Raw genomic sequence first — 21,542 nt, 5'->3', positions numbered from 1 at the left:
AACACTGTTTCTTTCTATGACCAGGTCATTAAATGTTTAGACGCAGGAGTCGAGGTAGATGTCATGTACTTGGACTTTAAAAAGGCCTTCAAGATGATATTCCATCCTATTTCTATAAACAAATTGAACAGCTGTGCCATAGATGATTACACAGTCATGTGGGTGGCAAATTGGTTTAAGGGTCGTATCCAGAGAGTGGTGGTAGATGGGTCGGTATCGACTTGGAAGGATGTGGGCAGTGGGGTCCCTCAGGGCTCGGTCCTTGGGCGGTGCTGTTCAATAGCTTCATCAGCGACCTGGATGAGGGCATGGAAAGCATTTTGTCCAAATTCATAGATGACGCCAAACTTTAGGGTGAAGTAAACACATTGATGGGAAGAAACTGAATCCAGGCAGACCTGGACAGGTTCAAGAAGCAGGCAGAGAATAGGATGCAGTTCAACAAAGACAAGTGCAAAGTGCTATACCTAGGGAGAGGAAATCACCAGCACACCTATAGGCTGGGGGAGAACCTTCTCAGCAGCACAGCAGCAGAAAGAGATCTTGGAGTCATTGTTGACTTCAGGATGAATATGAGTCGTCAGTGTCACAAAGTAATTAGCAGAGCTAACCACACTTTAGTAGGTACATCATGAACGGGTCTAGGGAAGTGATGCTTCCTTTCTATGTGGCACTGGTCGGGCCGCAGCTGGCGTACTACATCCAGTTCTGAGTGCTGCAGTTCAAGAGGGATGTGGACAACATTGAGAAGGTCCAGAGGAGGGCCACTCATATGGTTAGAGGCCTGCAGGGAAGGCTGAGGGACCTGGACCTTTTCAGTCTTTGCAAGGGAAGGCTGGGTGGGGATCTTGTGGCAGTATAAAAATTCACCAGCAGGGCAGCAGGGAATAGGAAATGCTCTGTTTACTAGAGCACCCCTTGGAATAACCAGGAACAATGGCCATAAGATGATAGAGCTGAAGTGGCAGGGGGGAGGCCAGGAGCGGCTGCGGTGCTGGGCTGAGGCAGGAGGTGGGGGGAGGGGTTCAGATGCAGGCCTCTGCTCCCCCCCCCCGCCCCCTCCCCATCATTCTTGACAGGCAATTTGCTAGTTTGCTATATAGCTCATTAGGCTGGGCCCTTACAGTCAACAGCATTTTAAGCCATGGTGACCTCACTGTTTTGGGCCCTGTTTGGTGATGTTTGCCAAACATTTAAGGCTAGTGAAGAAACAAGAATCACTGGAAAAGGAAAAGAAAGGCACAGCTCAGCTGTGGGGATGTAGAGGAAGCTGAAATGTATCCAGTGTAGTGGATTAAAATTAAGAAGAATCTTCTTCATAGGAGCAGACAGGTTCAGCACACCAACAGATAACTAAGCATATTCAAGCATACCCACAGAACTACAAATTCCCAGTAGGGAGACCTTATTTAATGTGGTGGAGACAGGGGCAGTTCTACAGTTGGAACATCTACTTCAATTGTCAATCATAACAAAAGAAAGAAAAAGAAAAGGCCCAGAGGTAGTATGTGGGCAGCACTACAGTCTTGTCTCATTTTTTGAGCAACTTTTCTGGAAGACTTCTGCCATATATCGTTAGGCTTTGGGACACTTGTTTGAGAACCCCAAACATCTAGACTTTTCCCCAGGAAAGGGAAACTTTCACTGGGTAGGAAGGAAGAAGTATTTGTGCAAGTCAAACCAGGGGGATGGGAAGATGCTTGGGAATCTGGGTCACAGGTTATGAATCCGGGACTCCTGGTTTGCGAGACTAAGGGCTCAAGCAGTTGAACATTGCACCCAGGCTCCCTGTAGTTGCTGTCAGAAGGGACTTATAGACTGGCGGTGGCCAAGCCAGAGGCAGGTGAGCAAACGTCCCCACTTGTCCCCTATCCTGAAAGGATCAGGCTCTGCTATTTGCTTATCCTCACTGCTCTTGTTAGTCTGGGTGGGTTTGAGAATCTGATTAGCATGAGAGGTGTAGACTACAGTAGATTTTCCAAGAGAATGGATAGTGCCTGAGTGTGCATGTCTGGGGGTTTAATTTGTAAAAAAGCAATCTACCTAGGTATAGGACTTTGCTTTTTGCAGTTTTGAGATTGTTCTTACCCAAGTTCTTTCCACATTTTTGTTAGAGCATTGTGCAGCATTTCACTATGAACACAATCATGGCTATTCAGTTGCTGGTACTAAGCAAACCATAGGCTCTTTTCATTCAGATTTTACTGAAGAGCAGCCAGTTCCTCCTATATGCTAACACTGGATTTCTGCCTGGTCAAGGAAGAAACCTGGCATCAGCTTTCACAGCACCTACTTTATAACATTCACATGCATGTACAGCAGTAAGATGGCTTAGTACCAAGAAGTAAACCCCTGGAGCTATATTTATCCCCTCCACGACTAGTTTAACAGAGCTGGTATCTTATTTCCCAACACATTGTGTTTGGTCCTGCTGCATATTTATGCAATCCCACCTGCCAATATACTCCAGTTTTTTAAAGAAGCTTGGAAAGTGTTTGTTAAATGCACTAAGATGAAATTGTCCATTAGTAGTTTCACTTGTGCTTATGGGGCTCGATAACTTCTCTAGAAGGAGAAATAAAGCTTCTTAATTTATTTATTATGTAGAGAGCATGCTCTCTTATCCTTCTCTGCTGGGAAAGTTAATCTAACAATATGAACAATCAATGTTATTAATAGTACATTAATGTCTGAAGTCGTGAGAAAGTCAGGTCAGCACAGGAGTTGGCCTGATGCCATTCCTTTCTAAGGGCCTCTGAATGCGACAGGCAGGTTTAGTGGGAACAGATCTCAGGTTATCTGGATTTGTCTAGTTTTCATGAAGGCTAGGTCCAGTTGAGCCTTAAGAAACTATGTTTGTTTTGTTTCCAGCAGAAGGATCAGGATGTGGGGTGTCTTGCTGTGCTCACCTGCACAGTACATAGATTGGGGAAGACTCTAATCACCCAAAAGCACATTTAGGTATCACGGGCTTGAAAACTGGATTCTGACTTTATTAGTTTTTTGTTTGGCTTAGGACCTACAGGGGAGGGAAAGAGAAGAGAGAAGTCAAATGGCAGAATTGATATGCACTTGTGGCTGCTTTTCTTGCAGCTTGTTATCCCTTATTCTGATCACATGCCTTGAGTTCTAAAATCAAGTCACACTTAGGGGAAGAAAAAAACCCACTTGAGCTAAAGGAGAATCCCCATTAGTAGGCCTTTGAAAATAGGGAACTATTTGATTCAGATTCCGCTAATTCGGATGCCAGAGATTCAATTCGGCGAAATCACTTCGGAAGATTCAGAGCTGATTTGGAGATTCAGCCACTGAGTATAATGGGGAATGAATGAAATATCTGTAACTTGGTTCTTTTTGACCAATTCAGATGAAACTTACAGGGATGGTAGTCTCTCCTGAGAGCATGAAGCCTGCCAAGCTTAAAGGTGATAAGTTTAGGGGTTTCTGGGAAACTGCACCTCAAAATCCTGAAAGCAAAACTCATGCCACGTGTGCGTGTTAAGCCATAGTGGGGTGAAAACTTCAGGGGTTGTAGCTCTTGCTGAGGCCACAAAGCCTGCCAAGTTTCAAGGAGATAGGTGCAGGGGTTTCTTGTCAAATTCATTATGCCCTATGGCTGAATATCCAAATTGCCAAATCTTTTCCAAATCGATCCGGAAGCTCCAAATTGATTCAGAAAGCTTAAAGCTTCTAGTGATTCAATTCAGATTAATAGATTCAGCCTCCAAATCATCTGAATCCAAATCGCAGTTCAAAGTTTTGCACAGCCACTAGGTATTAACAGTAAAATGCTATTTATCACAGTTTTGTAGTTCAAATTGTATCCACCAGAGGGTAGCGAGCCCTGGTAAGAGCACCATTTGTGCTTCTCTGTACTGAAATTCTTTTCTGGGCATCTACTCTTAATTGGAGCTGGCAGCCTACCTTATCCAATTACGAAGTATTTTGTTTAGATTTTTTTATTAAATGTTAATGTTCTCTGCCTTGTTAACTTGTTAGAAATACATGAGAGATTGTAAAAGGGTGGGGACAGATGTAACATTTGAAGCACTTAAAATGAAGTGCTTCAGAAATGGACCACTTCTACTGTAAACAGATGTACAAGCCCCTGCCATGCCCCTTGCCTAGACTTCAAAATTGCCATGCTTGCATGCAGTGGTGTGCTCTCCAGCTAAGGGGACCTCCTGGTTCAGGGTGAAGGAGGCACTCCAGGAGAGCAGACCCAGTGCACACAGGAGAGCATTCATTGACAGTCTGCCTTGCTTTTTCCCTTTCTCATGGGGAGAGCAGAGCACTGTGGGCATGCTGGTGGATCCATACAGCATACAGATGTAACAGGAAGCACTTCAACATAAAACACTTCCAAGCAGTTACTGTTTTCTGGTGGGTAATTTTTGGAGCATTTTTGCCATTTTCAGGATGCATTAGAGGGCACATAGGTCTCTCTGCTTGCCCCTTCACGTGTATTATACCCTGATATAATAAGAATCTTAGAAAAATAGGACAGGAAGGCACCTCAGGAAGTCATCAAGTCCACTGCCCTGCTCAAGACAGGATCATCGCTGTCTAAACCTTCCCTTCAGGTATTCATCTCAAACATTTCTACTGAGACAGGTTTTAGCACTTCCCAAAGTAATCTCTTCCAGGGCTTAACTGCCCAAATAATTAGGAAGTTCCCAACATCTAACCTAAATAGATTGTGTTGCAATTTAAAGCCTTTTACTTTTTGCCCTGTCCCCAGGCTCATGGTCTGTAAGCCAAGACCAAGACAAGTAACTGCAGTTGGAGATAAAAGGTCTTCAAGGAAGGGATCTGATATAATGTCCTGTTCTACAACTCTCCCTTCTTAAATCTTATTATTCATATTCAAAGATTCCTTGAATTCTTTAATAAATGTGCTCACTTTGATGCGTAAAGCATCATTAGGACTCTGTGGATTTCAGGTCATATTGCCCGATGGGATATGGAGAGTTAGGGCTAGCCACAAGCCCAGCTCAAACAATGAATCTGGCTCTGGCAATCTGGAGGGAGGCTGAACCTTGTCCTGATTACAATTACTTCATTGTAAATAAGGTAAGCAATATTGCAACACCCTCCTGTCCTCAGGGAGTAGGTTGTTGCAGAGAAGGGAGGATTAGACTCATGAAAATGACTTCCTGGAATAAAAGGGTGGGGGAAAGCCCCTGATTCCTAGTTCCTTGGCTGGCTTGTTGCCCAAAGCCAAAGTAAGGCAGGTGAAAGGAAGGGCCCTATTAACAGGGAAAAGTAGGGAGACAATGAAGAGGTCACCTACAGGTACCTGGATGGCATTAACACAGAGGTACTAGAAAGGATTTTTTTTCCAGGCAGAGGCTAATTAAAAAGTAATGGATAAAAGAGAAAAACCTTACTCAGATCTGTGTGGCCACAGATTAATTTTCTGAGGGAAATGATTGCATCTTCAATACTGAAATTCATTCCTACTGAGAATAGACAAAGCACTCCAGAATAATTTGTTACCAGCTAGATAAGGGACAAGGAGCCAGGTCCTGCAAGGCACTGAACAGTTCATGTACTCCAAATAGAGGGCACTCAACATATCACAGGGTAAAGGCCTGAGTATTTAAGTAGATCCTTGCTTATAAATACTCTGGGAACTTGTTGCAGGGAAAAAACAAGTCTCAGAACAGACTTATTTTAAGAGGATTAAAGGTGTGTCAGTGCAAGGATTTTCTGACACCCTTCTCCAATTATAATTTATAGCTGTTTATAGCAGTACAATTATTATATGGTTCTTCTAAGTCTGTAATGATTACAAGGCTCCTGTGGAGAAACAAGAGTAGCTTAGAATATGCTGCAGTAATAAGGTTTGAAGCAAATAAAATCTGATACTTATCTGTGCTCTTTACTCTGCCACTGACTGACAATGTTATGGTGATTGATTATTTCTGGCATTTTTTCCAGTCCTTGTAGCCAAATTCTCTGAGCAGAACTGCACTGAAGTTTTTAGGAGCCCCAAGAGACCCATTCTCCTATGTCACATCCACACAGTTCATCAGACCAAGGTACTGGGAAATATCCCCTTGTATTATTATTTTCTTTGATTGTAAATGTTTTCTTGGTATTGCATTAAAATATTTGTGTTGCATCATCATCAGCATGACTGGTCCTTATCCAGTAGCATTTTAACGTGCTTAATGTTAACCATATGAAAAACTGCATTCATTTCAAAGGATATGAAGTTCAGTAGATGCTTACATGCTCTGCTACTACTGCATGTTCTCAGAATCAAGCAGTAGTAACAATTCCTCCAGTAACCACTAGCCTTGTATATATTTGATATCTCTCTGGTTCTTAAAAAATTCTGTTGAAAAAAAACGAAAACCACCCCCCACACAGTAACCCTTGTAAACACCTGCACTAATGAAGCTGTTGCTCCACCTATGATTATTATAAAAGGATTAGCCTTATAAATGTTCTTCCTCCTCTGGAGTTTTCTAGCACTTTGAGAGACCATACCCTGAGTGCCAAATAAGCTATTCCTGATTTACTCGTATGCTGTATTAAAAGGAGAAGACATCTTTTCTTCCAAGTAGTGAATCTGTTGTCGCTGTCAACTAAAGTTGTGAGGATAAGTCTCCATTTGACAAGTTTACTTGACTGTAAAATTGAAGTGCCTTAATTATATTTTTGCCTCAGGTGTGCTGATATTTGCTCAGTTACCCTGAGGAAACATGCAGCTTTTTGACAGTGAAGACAAGCCCTGAGAGAGTACTGAAAGCATTTTCAGGGCACATGCCTTAGGACTACTCTGTACAGCAGTTAAGTCAAATTCACTTAAGTGTGAAGTTAATGTGCATAAGGAAAAAGCTTATTAAGTCCCTATGGGCATGCTCATTCTGAAGGAGTAGCCTATTTTGTAACTGCATAAAATAAAGCCTCTCGGCTTCTGAATGAAAGCATCCAGCCGTAGGTTTAATGCACTTTTGACTTGTGTGTATTCACTTTCTGCAGTTAGGTAATTGGTCTTAATGGACATTTATACACATACCTTTTTGTCCCGCAGCATGCTGGAGATATGCCACTGTGGAGTAGACTTGATTAATGAAGTCTGTGTTGTATGCGAGCTGACATGCACTGAGCTGTGCTGCGTGCAGTTGTATAAGTGGTGAAATGCATGTCAACGTGCAGAAAATGGCAGCGATGCGCTCTTGAACTAGAGCACCTCCAAGGTGTTTTAGTTCAAAAGTGCACCACTGCTATTTTCTTCGTGGTGATGTGCATTTTGCCACTTACACAACTGCAAGCATCGTAGCACTGGGCACTTTTCAAAGTACCTGGTGCTGTAGCACTTGCACATGGAAAAAAGCTCAATGGTCCAAAGTGTCCCTGCATAGACAGGATCCTAGGGCAAAAGCTATTCCAATTAAGCAAAGCTGTAACAAGTGGCCCATCACTTGGAGTGAAATGGAAATCATTGCGGGTTCACCTAATTCAGTCATTGCCTGGCAGGCAGAATCACATGCTTTTTGACCAGCCTGGCCAGAAATTTGTCAGTACATAAGTATCATTCTTTCCCATTTAGCAGCCCCCCATTTAGGCCATTGAACAGCTTCTGTTCTATGTGACAGCAGCTGTGAGTGAGTAGGCACTTTCTCTACTTCAGTTCAGAACAGTATGTTGTCACCTTGTCTTTAAATCGGACTACAGTTGTGCGAAAATCCTGCCTCAAGTGAAATGATCTTCAGTTGCTCTGCCTCTGAAATCTTTACCATCAGTTTGCTTTGTGTAAATTTGGCAGTGCAAACTTCATACTCCATTCCCAGACAAACCTCATTTAGTATATGGTTTTCTCTGTTTTGCTACCAGCTATACAGAAGAGGAGTTTTGGGTTACCTAAAAATGTGGGTATCATACAAGTGATCCATCTGGGCTAGGGACATTCAAAAAAGCCAGAGCCTGAATTGATTCATAGATGTAGGGTCGGAAGAGACCTTGTAGATCTTCTAGTCCGACCCCCCGCCCTGGGCGGGAGAAGACACTGGGCTCAAATGACCCCAGCCAGGTAAGTGTCGAGCCTCCTCTTAAAGACCCCCAGGGTAGGAGCCTGCACCACTTCCCGTGGAAGTTGGTTCCAGATCCTAGCTGCCCTGACTGTGAAGTAGTGCCTTCTAATGTCTAGTCTAAACCTACTCTCTAGCAACTTATGGCTGTTATTTCTTGTTACTCCGGGAGGCGCTAGGAGGAACAAGGTCTCTCCCAAACTCCGCTGGTCCCCCCTAGTAAGTTTATAGATGGCCACCAGGCCTCCCCTCAGCCTTCTCTTGTGAAGGCTGAACAGGTTAAGGTCCTGTAGCTTCTCATAGGGTCTGCCCTGCTGTCCCTGGATCATGTGAGTGGCCCTCCTCTGGACCCTCTCAATGCTGTCCACATCCCTTCTGAAGTGCGGCACCCAGAAGTGGATGCAGTACTCCAGCTGTGGCCTGACCAGTGTCACGGGGGGGAGGACCACCTCCGTGGCCCTGCTTGTGATGCATCTGTGGATGCAGGACAAGGTACGGTTAGCCCTACTGACCATGTTCTCGCATTGTCAGCCCATGTTCATCTTGGAGTCAGTAATGACTCCAAGATCTCTTTCTGCCACCGTGCTTTCGAGAAGAGAGTTCCCCAGCCTATAGGCATGCTGCTGGTTCCTACTGCCCAAGTGCAACACCATGCACTTGTCACTATTGAATCCCGTCCTATTTTCATTTGCCCACCCCTGTAACATGTCCCGGTCCCACTGTAATCTGTCCTCCCCTTCTAGTGTGCCCACCTCACCCCAAATCTTGGTGTCATCTGCAAATTTAAACAGGCTGCTTTTCACCCCGTTGTCCAAGTTGCTAATAAAGAAATTGAACAGTGTGGGCCCAAGGACTGAGGCCTGGGGGACTCCACTGCCCACTTCCTTCCAGGTCGAAAATGACCCATCCACCACCACTCCCTGAGTACAACCCCTCAGCCAATTTACAATCCATCTGACTGTGTAGGCATCAATATCATAGTCACCTAGCTTTTTAATGAGAATGGGGTGGGAGATGGTGTCAAGGCCTTCCTGAAGTCCAGAAAGACTATATCCACCGTGACACCTGCGTCCAGTGATTTTTGTGACCTGATTGTAGAAGGCAGCCAGGTTGGTCTGACAGGACCTGCCCCTAATGAAACCATGGTGGTTGCCCAGGAGTATCATCCCTGCTGCTGGCCCATCACAGGTGCAATCCTCGATAATCTTCTCAAAGAGCTTCCCCAGGATTGAAGTAAAGAATAATGGGCCTATAGTTGCCTGGGTCCTCCCTCTTCCCTTTTTTTAAAGATGGGGACCACATTGGCCCTCTCCTAGTCACCACAAGTGCTCGTAAAGCCATGGCAGGGACCCTGCAATAACCCCTGCCAATCCCCTGAACACCCTGGGGTTGAGAGCATCTGGATCTGCTGATTTGAACATGTCCAGCCCTTCCAGAAGTTCTCTAGCCCAGTCCTCCTTGACACTAGGTTTGGTGGAGTTTCTCCCAAGTCCGCCTTGAATCTTGGTAGGGGAGTCCTGGTCCCTGCACAAGAAAATAGAGGCAAAGAATTTGTTAAAGAGGTCTGCTTTCTTTTCTGGTGTAACCACCAGATAGTGAAGCATATCTTGCAGGGGCCCCACGTTACCCAGGGGGTTCTTCATTCTCCATATGTATTTAAAAAAGGACTTCTTGTTATCCTTGATCTTTGATGCTAGCCCTAGTTCCGTATCTGCCTTAGCTTTTCTAACAGCCCCCCTACAGACCCGAGTGGTGGAGGTATACTCCTCTTTGGTGATAGCCCCTCCCTTCCACTGGGTGTACGCCTCCTTTTTTGGCAATCAGGCATTCACGAATGCCCTTGGTGAGCCAGGGGGGCTTTTGGGCACTCTTGCCCCCTTTGCTTCTTGTTAAGATCATCACCCCTTGGGCTTTGAGTATAGTCTCCTTAAGGAACAACCATTCATCTTGGGCACCCAGTTCCCCTACTCTCCAGGACCGTAGTGTCTCTCCCACTAATCTGCTCAGCTCATTGAAGTTGGCCCTCTTAAAGTCTAAGGCTGCTGCCTTGCTGCAGGCCCTTGACACCCTGAGCTGGATGGTGAATTCCAGCAAGTGATGATTGCTAGTGCCCAGGTGGTCGAGGACCTGGAGTCCCCTCACCAGGTTGTCACCTGTGGCCAGGACCAGGTCCAGCAGGGCATTTCCCCTGGTAGGACTGTGTACCTCTTGGGTTAAGTGGAGGTCCTGTATCTTGGCCAGGAACCTCTGTCAGTGGTCATACCTGGCTGACTGCTCCTCCCAGCAGATGTCCGGGTGATTTAGATCACCTGTGACAACTACATCCCTTGCCTCAAGTGCCTCTACAAGCTGCCCCAAGAATTCTCAGTCCAGCTCTTCCCCTTGGATGGGAGGTCTGTAGTAGACCCCAACTGTTTAGTCCCTTTCCCCATGACCCCCCTGTATCCTGACCCAGAGCACTTTAGCCTGTCTCTCCTCTGACCCCATCCTGCTGGTTGAGGATGTGTATTGCTCTTTCACGTAGAGCGCCACACCCCCGCCTTTCCTCCCTGTTCTATCCCGCCTATACAGCCTATAGTCCCTAATGTTGACCACCCAGTCATGGGATGAATCCCACCAGGTTTCTGTGAGCCCTACTATGTCCAGATTTGAAGTAGCTATCTGGAGGGCGAGTTCCTCCTGCTTATTCCCCATACTACGAGCATTGGTATAGAGGCGTTTAAGGCCTTGAATTGGTGCATATGCCACCCCCCGATTCTCAGGACTATCTGGACCCCTGCTGCTTACCTGTCTTTGCAGTCTGGTTCAATAAGCAGGTTAGACTAATTTGCAAGTGAATAGACATTCCCTCTTGACTCAGGAAATGCAGGCACATGCTTACAATGGCTCAGGCCGGAAGCTGGGGGGCACTAGAGCATGCTTTTGGCTGGAGGGAACCAGTACTGGGGGTGCATGGCCAGCTCTCTCAGTAGCCTCAGGTGAACTGGCCAGGGAGGGGGTTTAATTCCCCCCTCCCTGTCCCACAGGCATGGACCTGAGCTGGGGTGCTCCTGGCACTCCCCCCTGACTACTGCAGGGGCAGGATTGTGGCCAGATGCCAACCGGCATGGCTTCCTGCGGCAAAGGGGGCAGGTAGGGGTTTTATTCCTCCCTCCACTCCTGGATGACCATAGCTGGAGTCTGCCAGCCCTCACTGCTGCCTCCACTGATCACTCCCTGCACGAGGCAAGCAGTGGCATATGCCTTCTCCCTGCCCCCTCCACCAGACACAGGAGGGAGGGGGGAAATAACTCCCCACCATGCCCTGTTGCCTAAGGGAGCCTTGCTGGCTGGCCTCTAGCTGTGCCCCCACCCCTGCTGCCAGAGCAGTGAGAGGGGAGGGACCCTGATGGGGACAGCAGTCCCTCTCATGGTTTCCCAGGAAGTGCAAGGCTCTTCCTGGAAGAGGGGCTGTACTGTGGGTGGGAGCAGGCGGGCAGATCTGCCGCAGAATATGCGGGGCAAGTGGCAGCAATGGCACTAGGGGAGCCTTGAGGGGGCCCCTCTGAGCCCCAGTGCTGCCGCTAACCCCGTGCATTCTGCACACCCTGCTCCCACCTGCAGCATAGCGCTCCTGCTGGGAAGAGACGTGCTCCCAGGAAACTATGATAGGGAGTGCTTTCCCCATCAGGGTTCCTGCTATTTTGCTGCTCCAGCGGCAGGGGTGGGGGTGCAACCAGACTGGCCAGCATGGCCTCCTTAGGCGACAGGGGCATAGAGGGGAGTTATTTCCCCTGTCCTTCCAGCATCTGGTGAATGGGGCAGGAAAGGAGCTTATTTTGCTGCTCACCCCACGCAGGAAGCAATCAGCTGATGTGGCAGTCAGGGCTAGCAGACCCCAGCTGCAGTCCCCTGGGAGTGGACGGGGAAATAACCCCTATTCCTGCACCCTTTGCCTCAGGGGCTGTGCTGGCTGGCGTTTGACCACAACCCCGCCCCTGCAGCAGTGGTGGGGAGAGGGGGGTGTGCCAGGTGGACCCCGGTTTGGGTCCATGCTGGTGTGACAGGGAGAGGGGAATTAAACCTCTTCCTTGGGCAGTTCACTTGAGGCTACTGCTGGGCTGACCATGCCCCAACTGCTGGAGCAGCGAGTGGAGAAATGCCAGGCAGGTCCATGCTGATGGAACAGGGAAGGGAGGTGGGGAATAAACCTCTTCTCTGCCCCCTTTCCTTTAGGGGGCTGGTGTCTGGCCATACCCCCATTCCTGCCTGCCCCTGCTCTGGATCGGGAGCAGAGGGGCAGGGCCAGCCCTGCTCCACTGGAGCAGAGAGCACAGCCTAGCCCAGGGCTACAAAGCATCCTGGGATGCTGAGGGACTCTGATTTAACTTAAACCAGGAAGGGGTTTGGGACAGAAGTTCCATACACCAGTTTGATCTCAATCAGTTAAACCTGGTTGAATTGGTATCGGATTGATCTCAAACAAGTTTCATTCATTTTGAAAACAGGTCTGTGTGCACTGAACCTATATCATAGGCTTAAACCAGTTTCTGCTCACTTAAACCAGTTTGTGTGTAACTTCTCTCCCTAGCTCTAGCATGTTTTGTACATACATGACTTTAAGAAAGTAAAATTAAATTTGTCTGAAATAATGTATACCAGATACACAGCCCAAATCTAATTCAAAGATCTTAGAACATTTTGGTTAATCTCAACATGAAGTAGATATAAAAGATAGCCAGGGCACACACTGTAGTCTTCTCAGACATTGAAGGCACCTGACTTTATTAGTATGTCATAGTACCATTAACATATGAAAAGAAGAAAATCTGGGTTAACAGACCAAGAAGAAAGTTAAGGCCTGATTCTGCTCTTTGATCTATGTTTATGAACTGCTCATTGTGGAGCCTCATTGACTCCAGTCTGTCATGGGAGCCACCTGCTGTTCTGCAGGAGGATGATGGTATTTAATGACAAATGACCAGGGTGCCATTTCTTATTCATCTACAACAGCATCTCTAGCAGCACTGTTCTGCCTAAACACTGTGCTAGGATGCTGGTTTGGTACCAGTTCCGAAGGAAGGGTCCCAGTTGCCAGATCTTCAGCCCCATTTTCTGCAGCCCGGGTGCATGTTTTAGACAGAGTTCTCATTTAATCATTGACCCAGGCCAACTCTGCTTGGGTGATAAGGTCTGACAGAATTGCAGCATGGTATGGTCATAACTGTATCTCAGATTGTACAGGAAGAATGCCTTGTTGATAATTTTCAAGCAGCCGAAGAGGCATGCCCATATTTGTGCATTCAAATTGGGTAACCCTGCACGCAAACAAGCATCCATAGTTAATTTATGGCTCTGTGTTAATTCTGTGCAGGTGTATGCAGGCACTGGGCTTGTCAAAATTCGGTCACACTTGGCTGTGCATATGAAAAACATAATATCATATGCTTTTGATAAAATATATTTCCATATGCTTTATGATATACCTGAAGGGTGTCTCCCAGACTTAAAATGGCATGGGACTAGAGAAAGCACAATTTTTAACTCATTGACTAGTATTTTCAAGAGAGGCCTAAAGATCAACCCTTAAAGGCTTATTTGATAAACAAGGAGTGTAAAAAAAAAAATATAGGCATCAAAGGATTAGGCACATGACCTTGGCAGTGGAACCCAGAACCCAGTGGTAAGCATTTAGTTCTCCCCATGCACTCTGAGAAAGCTTAAGGGATTCAGAATCAGTGGCAGATTAAGATTTATTGGGGCCCCAGGCAAACAAAATTGGGGACCTGCCACACCCCATTATAAACATGAATGTATCAAAAAGCATTAATAAATAGACCCATTAAATGTTTACACTGTGCATTAATAAATAAAGCATAACACATGATGTTGAAATTAAGTACTCAATTTTACCATGCACAAAACTGAATAAAACAACTGCCGTAGGGAAATTACTCAGTTGCATGGGATCACCATCAGTGTATAATAACACAAAAGGAAAGATATTTTAATATAGTGGTCATGTAGATTCTTGTTTGACTATTTTTTTAAATACACATTTTACATTGTATCTACATTACAGTAAACTACTAGAAGAAAAATACAGGCCATATCAATAGCCATGAGTATGAATGAGCTTTAGTTCAAGTGCTGCCACCACCATTTTTAAGCACAGGGATACTGATACATGAGATGCTGCAGCACTTTAATTCAAGTGGCTCTCAGAGCCACGCTAATTAAAGTGCCACCCCCCTGACCCCTGGAGCACATGTAAAAGTGCTAAGGGGCAGCTGCCTGAGCCTGCACAGTAGGGTTAAGGGGGAAGGTGCGAGCCTTCCTGGCTGCCCAGGGCTGGGTGGTCTCTGGGCTAGATTCCCCCCTCTCTTCCCTCTGCCCAGATCAGGGCCACAGGACTACTCCAGACCTGGAGAAACTGAACCACTCCACCCCTGCAGCCAGACCCCAGCCAGAGAGGAGCTGAGTAGGGCAAGGGTGGATGTGGGCTGCCTGCTGTGGGCTTGGGAATTTCTTCTCTGCTGCCTTTGTCCTAGGGGCCCCACACCAGCTGCATGCCTTGTCTGCCCAGCAGCAGGAACAACTCACCACCCAACTGCTGCTGGGCAGGTAGGGCACACAGCCAACATAGGGCTCCTGAAGGAAAGACAGCAGAGTGGAGAGCCCTGAGCCCACAGTGAGCAGCCTGCATCTGCCCCATGCACAAATATGGGGGGGGAAGCACATGCTACCCCATGCCTCCCTGGGGGGTGTATGCAGTGGTGGGGATCTGCCCCCCTACTTTTCCTCCCCTATGGCCCCTGGATGAACTGCCTGTGACTCTGTCTGGCTCTCTACCCCAGCCCCAGATCCAGTACACTGCCCTGGCTGTGTCCTGTTTCCTACCCGCCCCTGCCTCATTCCCTCCCTCACTGAGATCACTGATCTGCCCCATACCCTAACCTCTTCTCCTCCATAGACTTACCTGCAGGGAGTTGCTTTCCATGCTGTGCCTTTGTTTTTCTGGCCACATGCATGCATATGGCTGTGCATGTGTCTCGTTCCTGGGAGCTCCAAGCAGGACCCCTTGTAGGCTAGAATGCTGCCTGTCTGCAAGGTGAAACCTTCCATTTCCCAAGGAAACCCAGGCACCCAGGGGGCCCCTGGGCTGGGCCCCCATGGGCCCATGCATTAATTCACCTAAGTCTAGACTAGCTAGTATACTGACTAGAGGGTATTTAGGTCTAGCCCTGTGGTTCTCAACTTTTCAAGACTCAAGGCATCCTTGAAAGAGTTGGTTCTTACCTTTCACTCATTTTTTTGACAAGGGAAAAATAGTAGATCAATTCTTCTGTTGCAAAGAACTCAGACCACAACAGTTCTGAATGTTTTTGACACTATGGATTCCTATTTGAAATTCCTATATCTATCTTCTGAATCATGTGCAAGTGTTTGCGCACCTAAGAGTGCTAATATTGTGCGACACCCTTTCCAGGATTTTGCAGTGTCCTGGTTGATAATCCCTGGTTTAGCCAATAGGAAATGCTGAGTCCAAGTGTTTCTCTGAAATTCAGCCCCTTGAGCAGGGCTGTAAAAAGATGTCTCCCTCCATTTAGGGTCCACTGCCTAGAAACTTCTCAAGGTTGCTGCCCTATGGTCTTTCCTTCAAGGACTGAACAAGTTTTACTTCCTTAGTGGTTACCTAGTGAACCATTTCCCAACTGGTTTGCCATTAGGCACGTCCAGGTGTGCTGCTGCAGTTTGGGCTAGAGCCACCCCCCTGCCTGGCTGGAGCCACAGACAGATGGGGAGCGTGGCTCCAGCCATGCAGGGGGTGTGGCTCCATCTCAAAATGCCTTCTGGCTAGCTGCACCCCCCCCATTGGTATCCGGCTGGCTGCATGCTGCCTCACCTCCACATCCAGTATGCTGTGGTGCTTTTTTATTTAGGTAGGTGTGTCATGGGGTAAAAAAGGATGGGAAACACTGACTTAGTGATTAGAAATGTGGGAAATGGAAAGCCAAGGCTCAATTCCTTCACTGTCTGAGGGAATTTAAATCCGTATTTGCCACCTCCCTAGAGCTAATGGGTCTAACTACTAGCCTACAGGATAAGTCCCTTGGGCTCTTTCAGATCCAATGAATCTTGGATTCTTTTCTGCACAATGGAAAAGTTTACACAGGAGGAGGTGAGTGTGCCCTTGCTCCCTTAGCCAGTAGCCTTGGGGTCTAGGCCTCTGAGAATAACTTCATGATCAAGACTTTCAGGTGATTTGAGCGAAGGAAATTCTAGTTTATGAACCCTTCATGGGCTTAGGCAAAGAGATGGGCACAAGGCTGCTCAGTCTCTTGCAGACTGATGTATTTCCAGGTGTGCATAGAGACACGGGACTAAGTATCCTTGAAGGGAACTTGCGAGTCAACCCATGAGGTATCAGGGAAGTTCAGATGTCCCCCAGGTTTAGGAAGCAACTAAACAGGATTTTTCAGGATCATTATTTTTTACTTAAGATGTTTATGTGCCACAGTATGCACCTACATCCTTTTTTGGATTTAACTCTAGAATAACAATACCTTCCTAGAGAAGGCACCAAGGCTGAAATGTTCAAAGCTATGTAGGGAGTATGGATTTTACATTTCCATTAACTCAACTGCAAGAGGAAAAAAAGTAAGTGGCAGTTTGTTCTTCAGGCCTTATGAACTTGCCAACCAAAATTATTTCTCAACTGTTGATTGGGGGGGAAAAGCATCTTTTCCCACATGCTTTAGTACCAGACAGCAGTACTTGAGCAGTTCAGTTTTATCACCTTCAGTGATGCTCCCACTACTGTATTTCAAACTGAAAGGGTGGTTTTTTTTTTACATGTGCAGCTTAGAAATGGATACCAACAAAGAAGTTCAGCCCAAAGGAGTCTTTGAGTGCCAGTTATGTGGATTAACAGCTCCATACAGTTATTATGGGCAGAAACCTCCCAATACACGCTCTATTGTGTAAGTATGGTTTGTTTTTTTATAACAGATCTCATTACCATGGGATCTCATACTCTAGACTGCTGTAGCACTACACAGAATCAACCAAGAAGTCCAATCAAATCATGCCTAACCTGGAACATGGGTTAAAGGTACATGGTTCAAAGCTTCACTCTCTCACACACAAACAAAAACATGCCATCTCCTCCTTTTAAGATTAAAAAGAAAAAAGTTTCAATATCACCATGGTCTTTAAATCTCTGAGTTTACATCAAGTGCATGAAGTAGTAATCCTGTCCTACGGGGTGCTGTATGCAAATCAACACCATTAAATTTCAGCAGGGTTCTGCCCAGAACTAGTCAGAGGAACAGTGCCTTGAGCTCTCTCACACAAGTTGCCAAGTACCTAATGAAAGATACCCAACTCAGTAGCCCTGAGGCAACAGTTGCACAACTCAGAATATTTTAGATCATGTTATTGTTACATGCTGACAACTCTTGCCTATGAAAGGCTGAACCCTAAGTTCACAGGAGTGACAACTAGAAGTAGTAAAGGCCTTTTTCAAAAGAAAATGCATATATTTTTTAAAATGGCTCTTCACTAAGGATTGGAATTTGCAACGGTAAATAGATAGGGTGTTTACGTTGGCCTAGAGAAGTGTCCCTTCTAGGATACATTTAAAGGTGGAGCACTGAGAACACCCATACAGTACTAATCCAGTGGTTATCAGTGTTTTTAGACTCAAATCACCCCTCAGTCAACACCAGCTTTTATTTTTCTGTAGTTGAAAAATGTGTGAAAGCAATTCTTTTGTTGCAAAGAATTCAAAGACCACAACTGGTAATCAGACTTTTTGACACTGCGGATTCCTATATGAAATCTTTGAGTTTATCTTGTGAATCATGTGTAGGGGTTTGCACACACAACAGTGCTAATACTGTGCAGTACCCCATGGCATGCTTACAAGGATCTCACAGCACTCCAGTGTGCTACAGCACCCTTGTTGAGAATCACCCTGCATTAATGAAATGGTTATTAGCAGATTTTCCTTTGCAAAGTGGTACATTTTTTAAATGGGAGCTGATTCTTTCCTAGCCTCCTGGAAGAAAGCTATGTCATGAAAGATCCTTTCACCCCCGACAAGGACAAATTCCTTATCCTTGGATCGCAGTGCAGTTTGTGTACCAGGCGGGTGTGTGTTGGCACAGTAAGTAACATGTGATCCATGGTGTATTTTATAGCTTGCTTTTGTTCCAGACTCAGTGACCTCTTGGGGAAAAGATCAAACAGTGACAGCAGTGTACCAACCAGCTTTCTCTGCTACCAGTTCCTGTAAAACGTGGTTTCTCGTGTTATTAGAGTGTCATTAAAGTTGCTGCATAAGGTCATATCTTTTTCCAGATCTTCAGAACAACATGAAACAATTTCTCCTTCATCTTCACTGCCCTGCCAGTGTAGAGGGGCTATTAAAGCACCACAGTTTGCCAGTACAGGTATGAGACAGGCCTCCAGAAAGCCATGCTACCTCCATGTCCCCTGGCAAATCCTTGCATAAAAGGCGTGTAGGGGAAGGGCGAGGTGGGATAAATCTCCAGCATCAAATAGTGTCCAGAGGAGCCAGAAACCATTTCAGTCCCTAAAGCAGCCCAGAGTCTAGAAGGCACAAGGGGTAGTTTAAACATTACATTTGCCTATTCCCTTCAAGTGGCACTTCCTGGAAGCCCAGCACAAATCTGCAGAGCGTTGAAAGCTGAGTGCAGATAAGTTCAAACAGCTTTTTAGGGCAGTGGGACAGTTCAAATCTTACTTGAGAACAGTGCAAAAAAATTTAAATCAAAGCCTTTCCTTCAGCAAGGGTCATTATGAACACTCTTGAATGACGAGACAAAAGATGGACAATAATCCAAAAACATTAGAAATGACAAAACATGACCCCGTTGGTCCAGTAGCAACAGAATGATAGCATTCTTCATTAAGAACACTTGCATTTCCTACTTAAGGGAAGGGTATTTAAGTATTAAGGCTTCTGGGACCCAGCTGATGGCATCACAATATGTAGCTTTGGCAGTTTCCAAAGTTTTTTGGCTCATCTCTGCTTATAGTAGTTTGGGGCTATATCCAGCTTCATCAGAGTGGTCATTAGTGAGTAAAGGAATGGCTCAGGTAGTGAACAGCAGCACCGATAAAAAAAAATAAAAAAATAAAAAAATTTCACTACTGCTGAAGCTTTAGTATTTTTGTTCCCCAGTTTGATGGCTTTTTGTACTTATGGCAAAACAAACCACACACTTAATTAGAGGAGAGTGTCAGGGGAATACCAGTCTGATTGCATGGAAACTAGGGTTGAAGAGGCAGAGGGACAAATGCAGGGTTTTTTACAGATCTGAAGAAGTGAGGACCAAATTTTGCTTTGTTCCTCTTTTCAAGATGAATTTGGGCCAAGAATGCTGGTACCAATTCAGCTGACTTCAGAAGCAGTCTGGCTCACTGGTTTAATTGTGGGATGGGGAGAAGGTGGAGGGGGAAACCAAGTTGCAACACTTTTTTCCTGATAGTTATTTTCCCTTCTGAAATTCTCTTCCAGTACTTAGATGAATGGAAATTGGAAAATGGTCAAAATATAAATTGCTATTGATAATTGTTTTAGTCCAGCTGTCTGCTGTTCAAATTGTTTAAAAAAAAAGTAGCAGGCTCTCAAATTCATCCTTAATAATCAGTATACTTTAGCAACTGATTTCCAAAAGACATGCCTGGCATTTTTCAATTCCACCAGTTGAACTTGTCCCAGAATTGAAGTTTCAGCCAAGCACATTACAGTGAATCTTAATAGGAAGGAGGGTCTCTGCCATTTAAGAGATTAATGCAGCTAATTAAATGTTCTGATTCACTGTGGACAGAACAAAGTATAGGGTTGTCAGAATCCATTTAATATCTTTAGCTGTTTATGCATATTTCTTTTGTTACTAAAGCTATCAAGATTTTCCTGAATAGTACATCTCAAAGCAAAAGACCCCCCCCCCCCCCCCCCAAAAAAAAACTCTGAGGTTCTTAATGATGACACTAAACATGCAGCAGTGGGTAGCTAACCTGAAAAGGGAAGTGACAGCTGAGCAAGGGCCTGAGCCTGGAGAACTAATCCCATTGAAGTCTATCGGCTCAAGGCTACAAAATATTAGAATACATTTGCTACCAAACTGGCTTGCCCACTTGAGAGTTAGGTGTACGAGTATGGTTATTAAATAGATGTACCAACACACACTTAGTAAGATAGGAAGAGATCTACAGAAAATGTTAATTTAACACTTTAAACACCTGCATCTAGCAGGTAAATTATGTATTATTCCTCTTTCATGTGGGGGAAAGTGGGACATGGGTTAAGTGACTTCCTCAAGACCACAGAGGGAGTTAGAGCTAGGATTACAAGTCAAGGGTCTTGACTTGTGGTTGTATCAGTGAATCAAGCCAGACCCTGTCTTGATCTGCTTGCATTTATGTTATAACTTGAGCCTCTGAAGCTAACCAGCTATAACTTACCTCACTGGGGCTATGTAGTGAAGAACCAGATTGCTATAATGGACAACTTTTAGAGGGAGGTTGCTTGTGGTTCCATTACTTTGTACCCACTGTTTTGGTTTGGTGGTAGAATCTTTTCCTGCCATGCAGGAGACCTGGGTTTGATTTCTGGATGTGCATATAACTACAGCCATTGAACCACCGAACTTCTGGACTCAGTCTGGCCTTTGGATTCTGTCTGAAGAGGGGATGGAAGGTCTTAGCAGCCTCCACTCCTTCATACTTCTGTCTAGGCATTTGTGTCAAAGGTCCTGGTGGCTTCTCATGCATACACCATGATCTAGAAGGATCGATGGTTGCCTACTACTGTTCTTTGTAATTTTGCTAAAGCAGGGTTCAGTAGCATTTTTGGCTGGAGTGCCAAAAGCATCCCAACCCTGACCAATGCCTCAACTTGCTGTGCCAAGGGCAGACTACGGGGGAGCAGTGAGGGGTCCAATCCTCGTTGTTGGCGGCAGCTACACATGTGCCTCCAGGTGGATGGTGGGGGAGGAGCCAGGATCATGCTGTCCCTGTGCCTTCCCCACCCTGTACCCCGAGGTGCATGTGCAGTTGCTGCCAGTATGGAGTCGGTGCCGGGGCTACAGACCCTGGTGCAGCTGTTTGCAGCCTGCCCCGTTTGCAACTGCCCAGAGCCTGGGCCAGCTGGAGGAGGCAACCAGGAGGTTGCAAACAGCACTGGGCTCTGAAGCCCCAGCCAGGCTCTGTGGCTGTGGCAGGTGCACACCCCCTCTGGCCAGACAGTGGGGAAGGGGCGTAGAGCAGCACAACTCTGGTCCTCCTCCTCCCCCCCATCTGCCCAGCGGCATGTGCAGTTGCTGCCACCATGGAACCTGGCCAAGGGCTCTGGAGCTTGGTGCAGCTGTTTGTGGCCTCCTGGCTGCAGTCAGCCTGGGCTCTGGGCAGCTGCTGCCAGCCATGGAGCCTGAACGCTTGCAGCAGGGCTTGAAGCCTGTCAGTGGCTTGCTGGGCACAGCCTGGACT

At 46.1% G+C, this 21,542-nt stretch overlaps 1 protein-coding gene across 2 annotated transcripts in view; it reads left to right on the top strand.

Moving 5' to 3' along the window:
- CDPF1 (cysteine rich DPF motif domain containing 1) overlaps positions 1–21,542 on the top strand; it is a 34,304-nt gene that overhangs the window by 7,596 nt on the left and 5,166 nt on the right. For both annotated transcript variants that reach the window (XM_090043811.1, XM_090043812.1), the window contains exons 2-4: positions 5,944–6,044; positions 16,886–17,005; positions 18,081–18,192. In XM_090043811.1, the coding sequence (XP_089899937.1) occupies positions 16,893–17,005; positions 18,081–18,192 (225 nt within the window). In that variant the 5' untranslated portion in view covers positions 5,944–6,044; positions 16,886–16,892. The remainder of the gene's footprint in view (positions 1–5,943; positions 6,045–16,885; positions 17,006–18,080; positions 18,193–21,542) is intronic.

This window comes from Crocodylus siamensis, chromosome 4, assembly GCF_052110815.1.
Source record: "Crocodylus siamensis isolate JL-2025a chromosome 4, ASM5211081v1, whole genome shotgun sequence".
Lineage (NCBI taxonomy): Eukaryota > Metazoa > Chordata > Crocodylia > Crocodylidae > Crocodylus > Crocodylus siamensis.
This window is presented reverse-complemented; position numbering and strand designations above follow the sequence as displayed.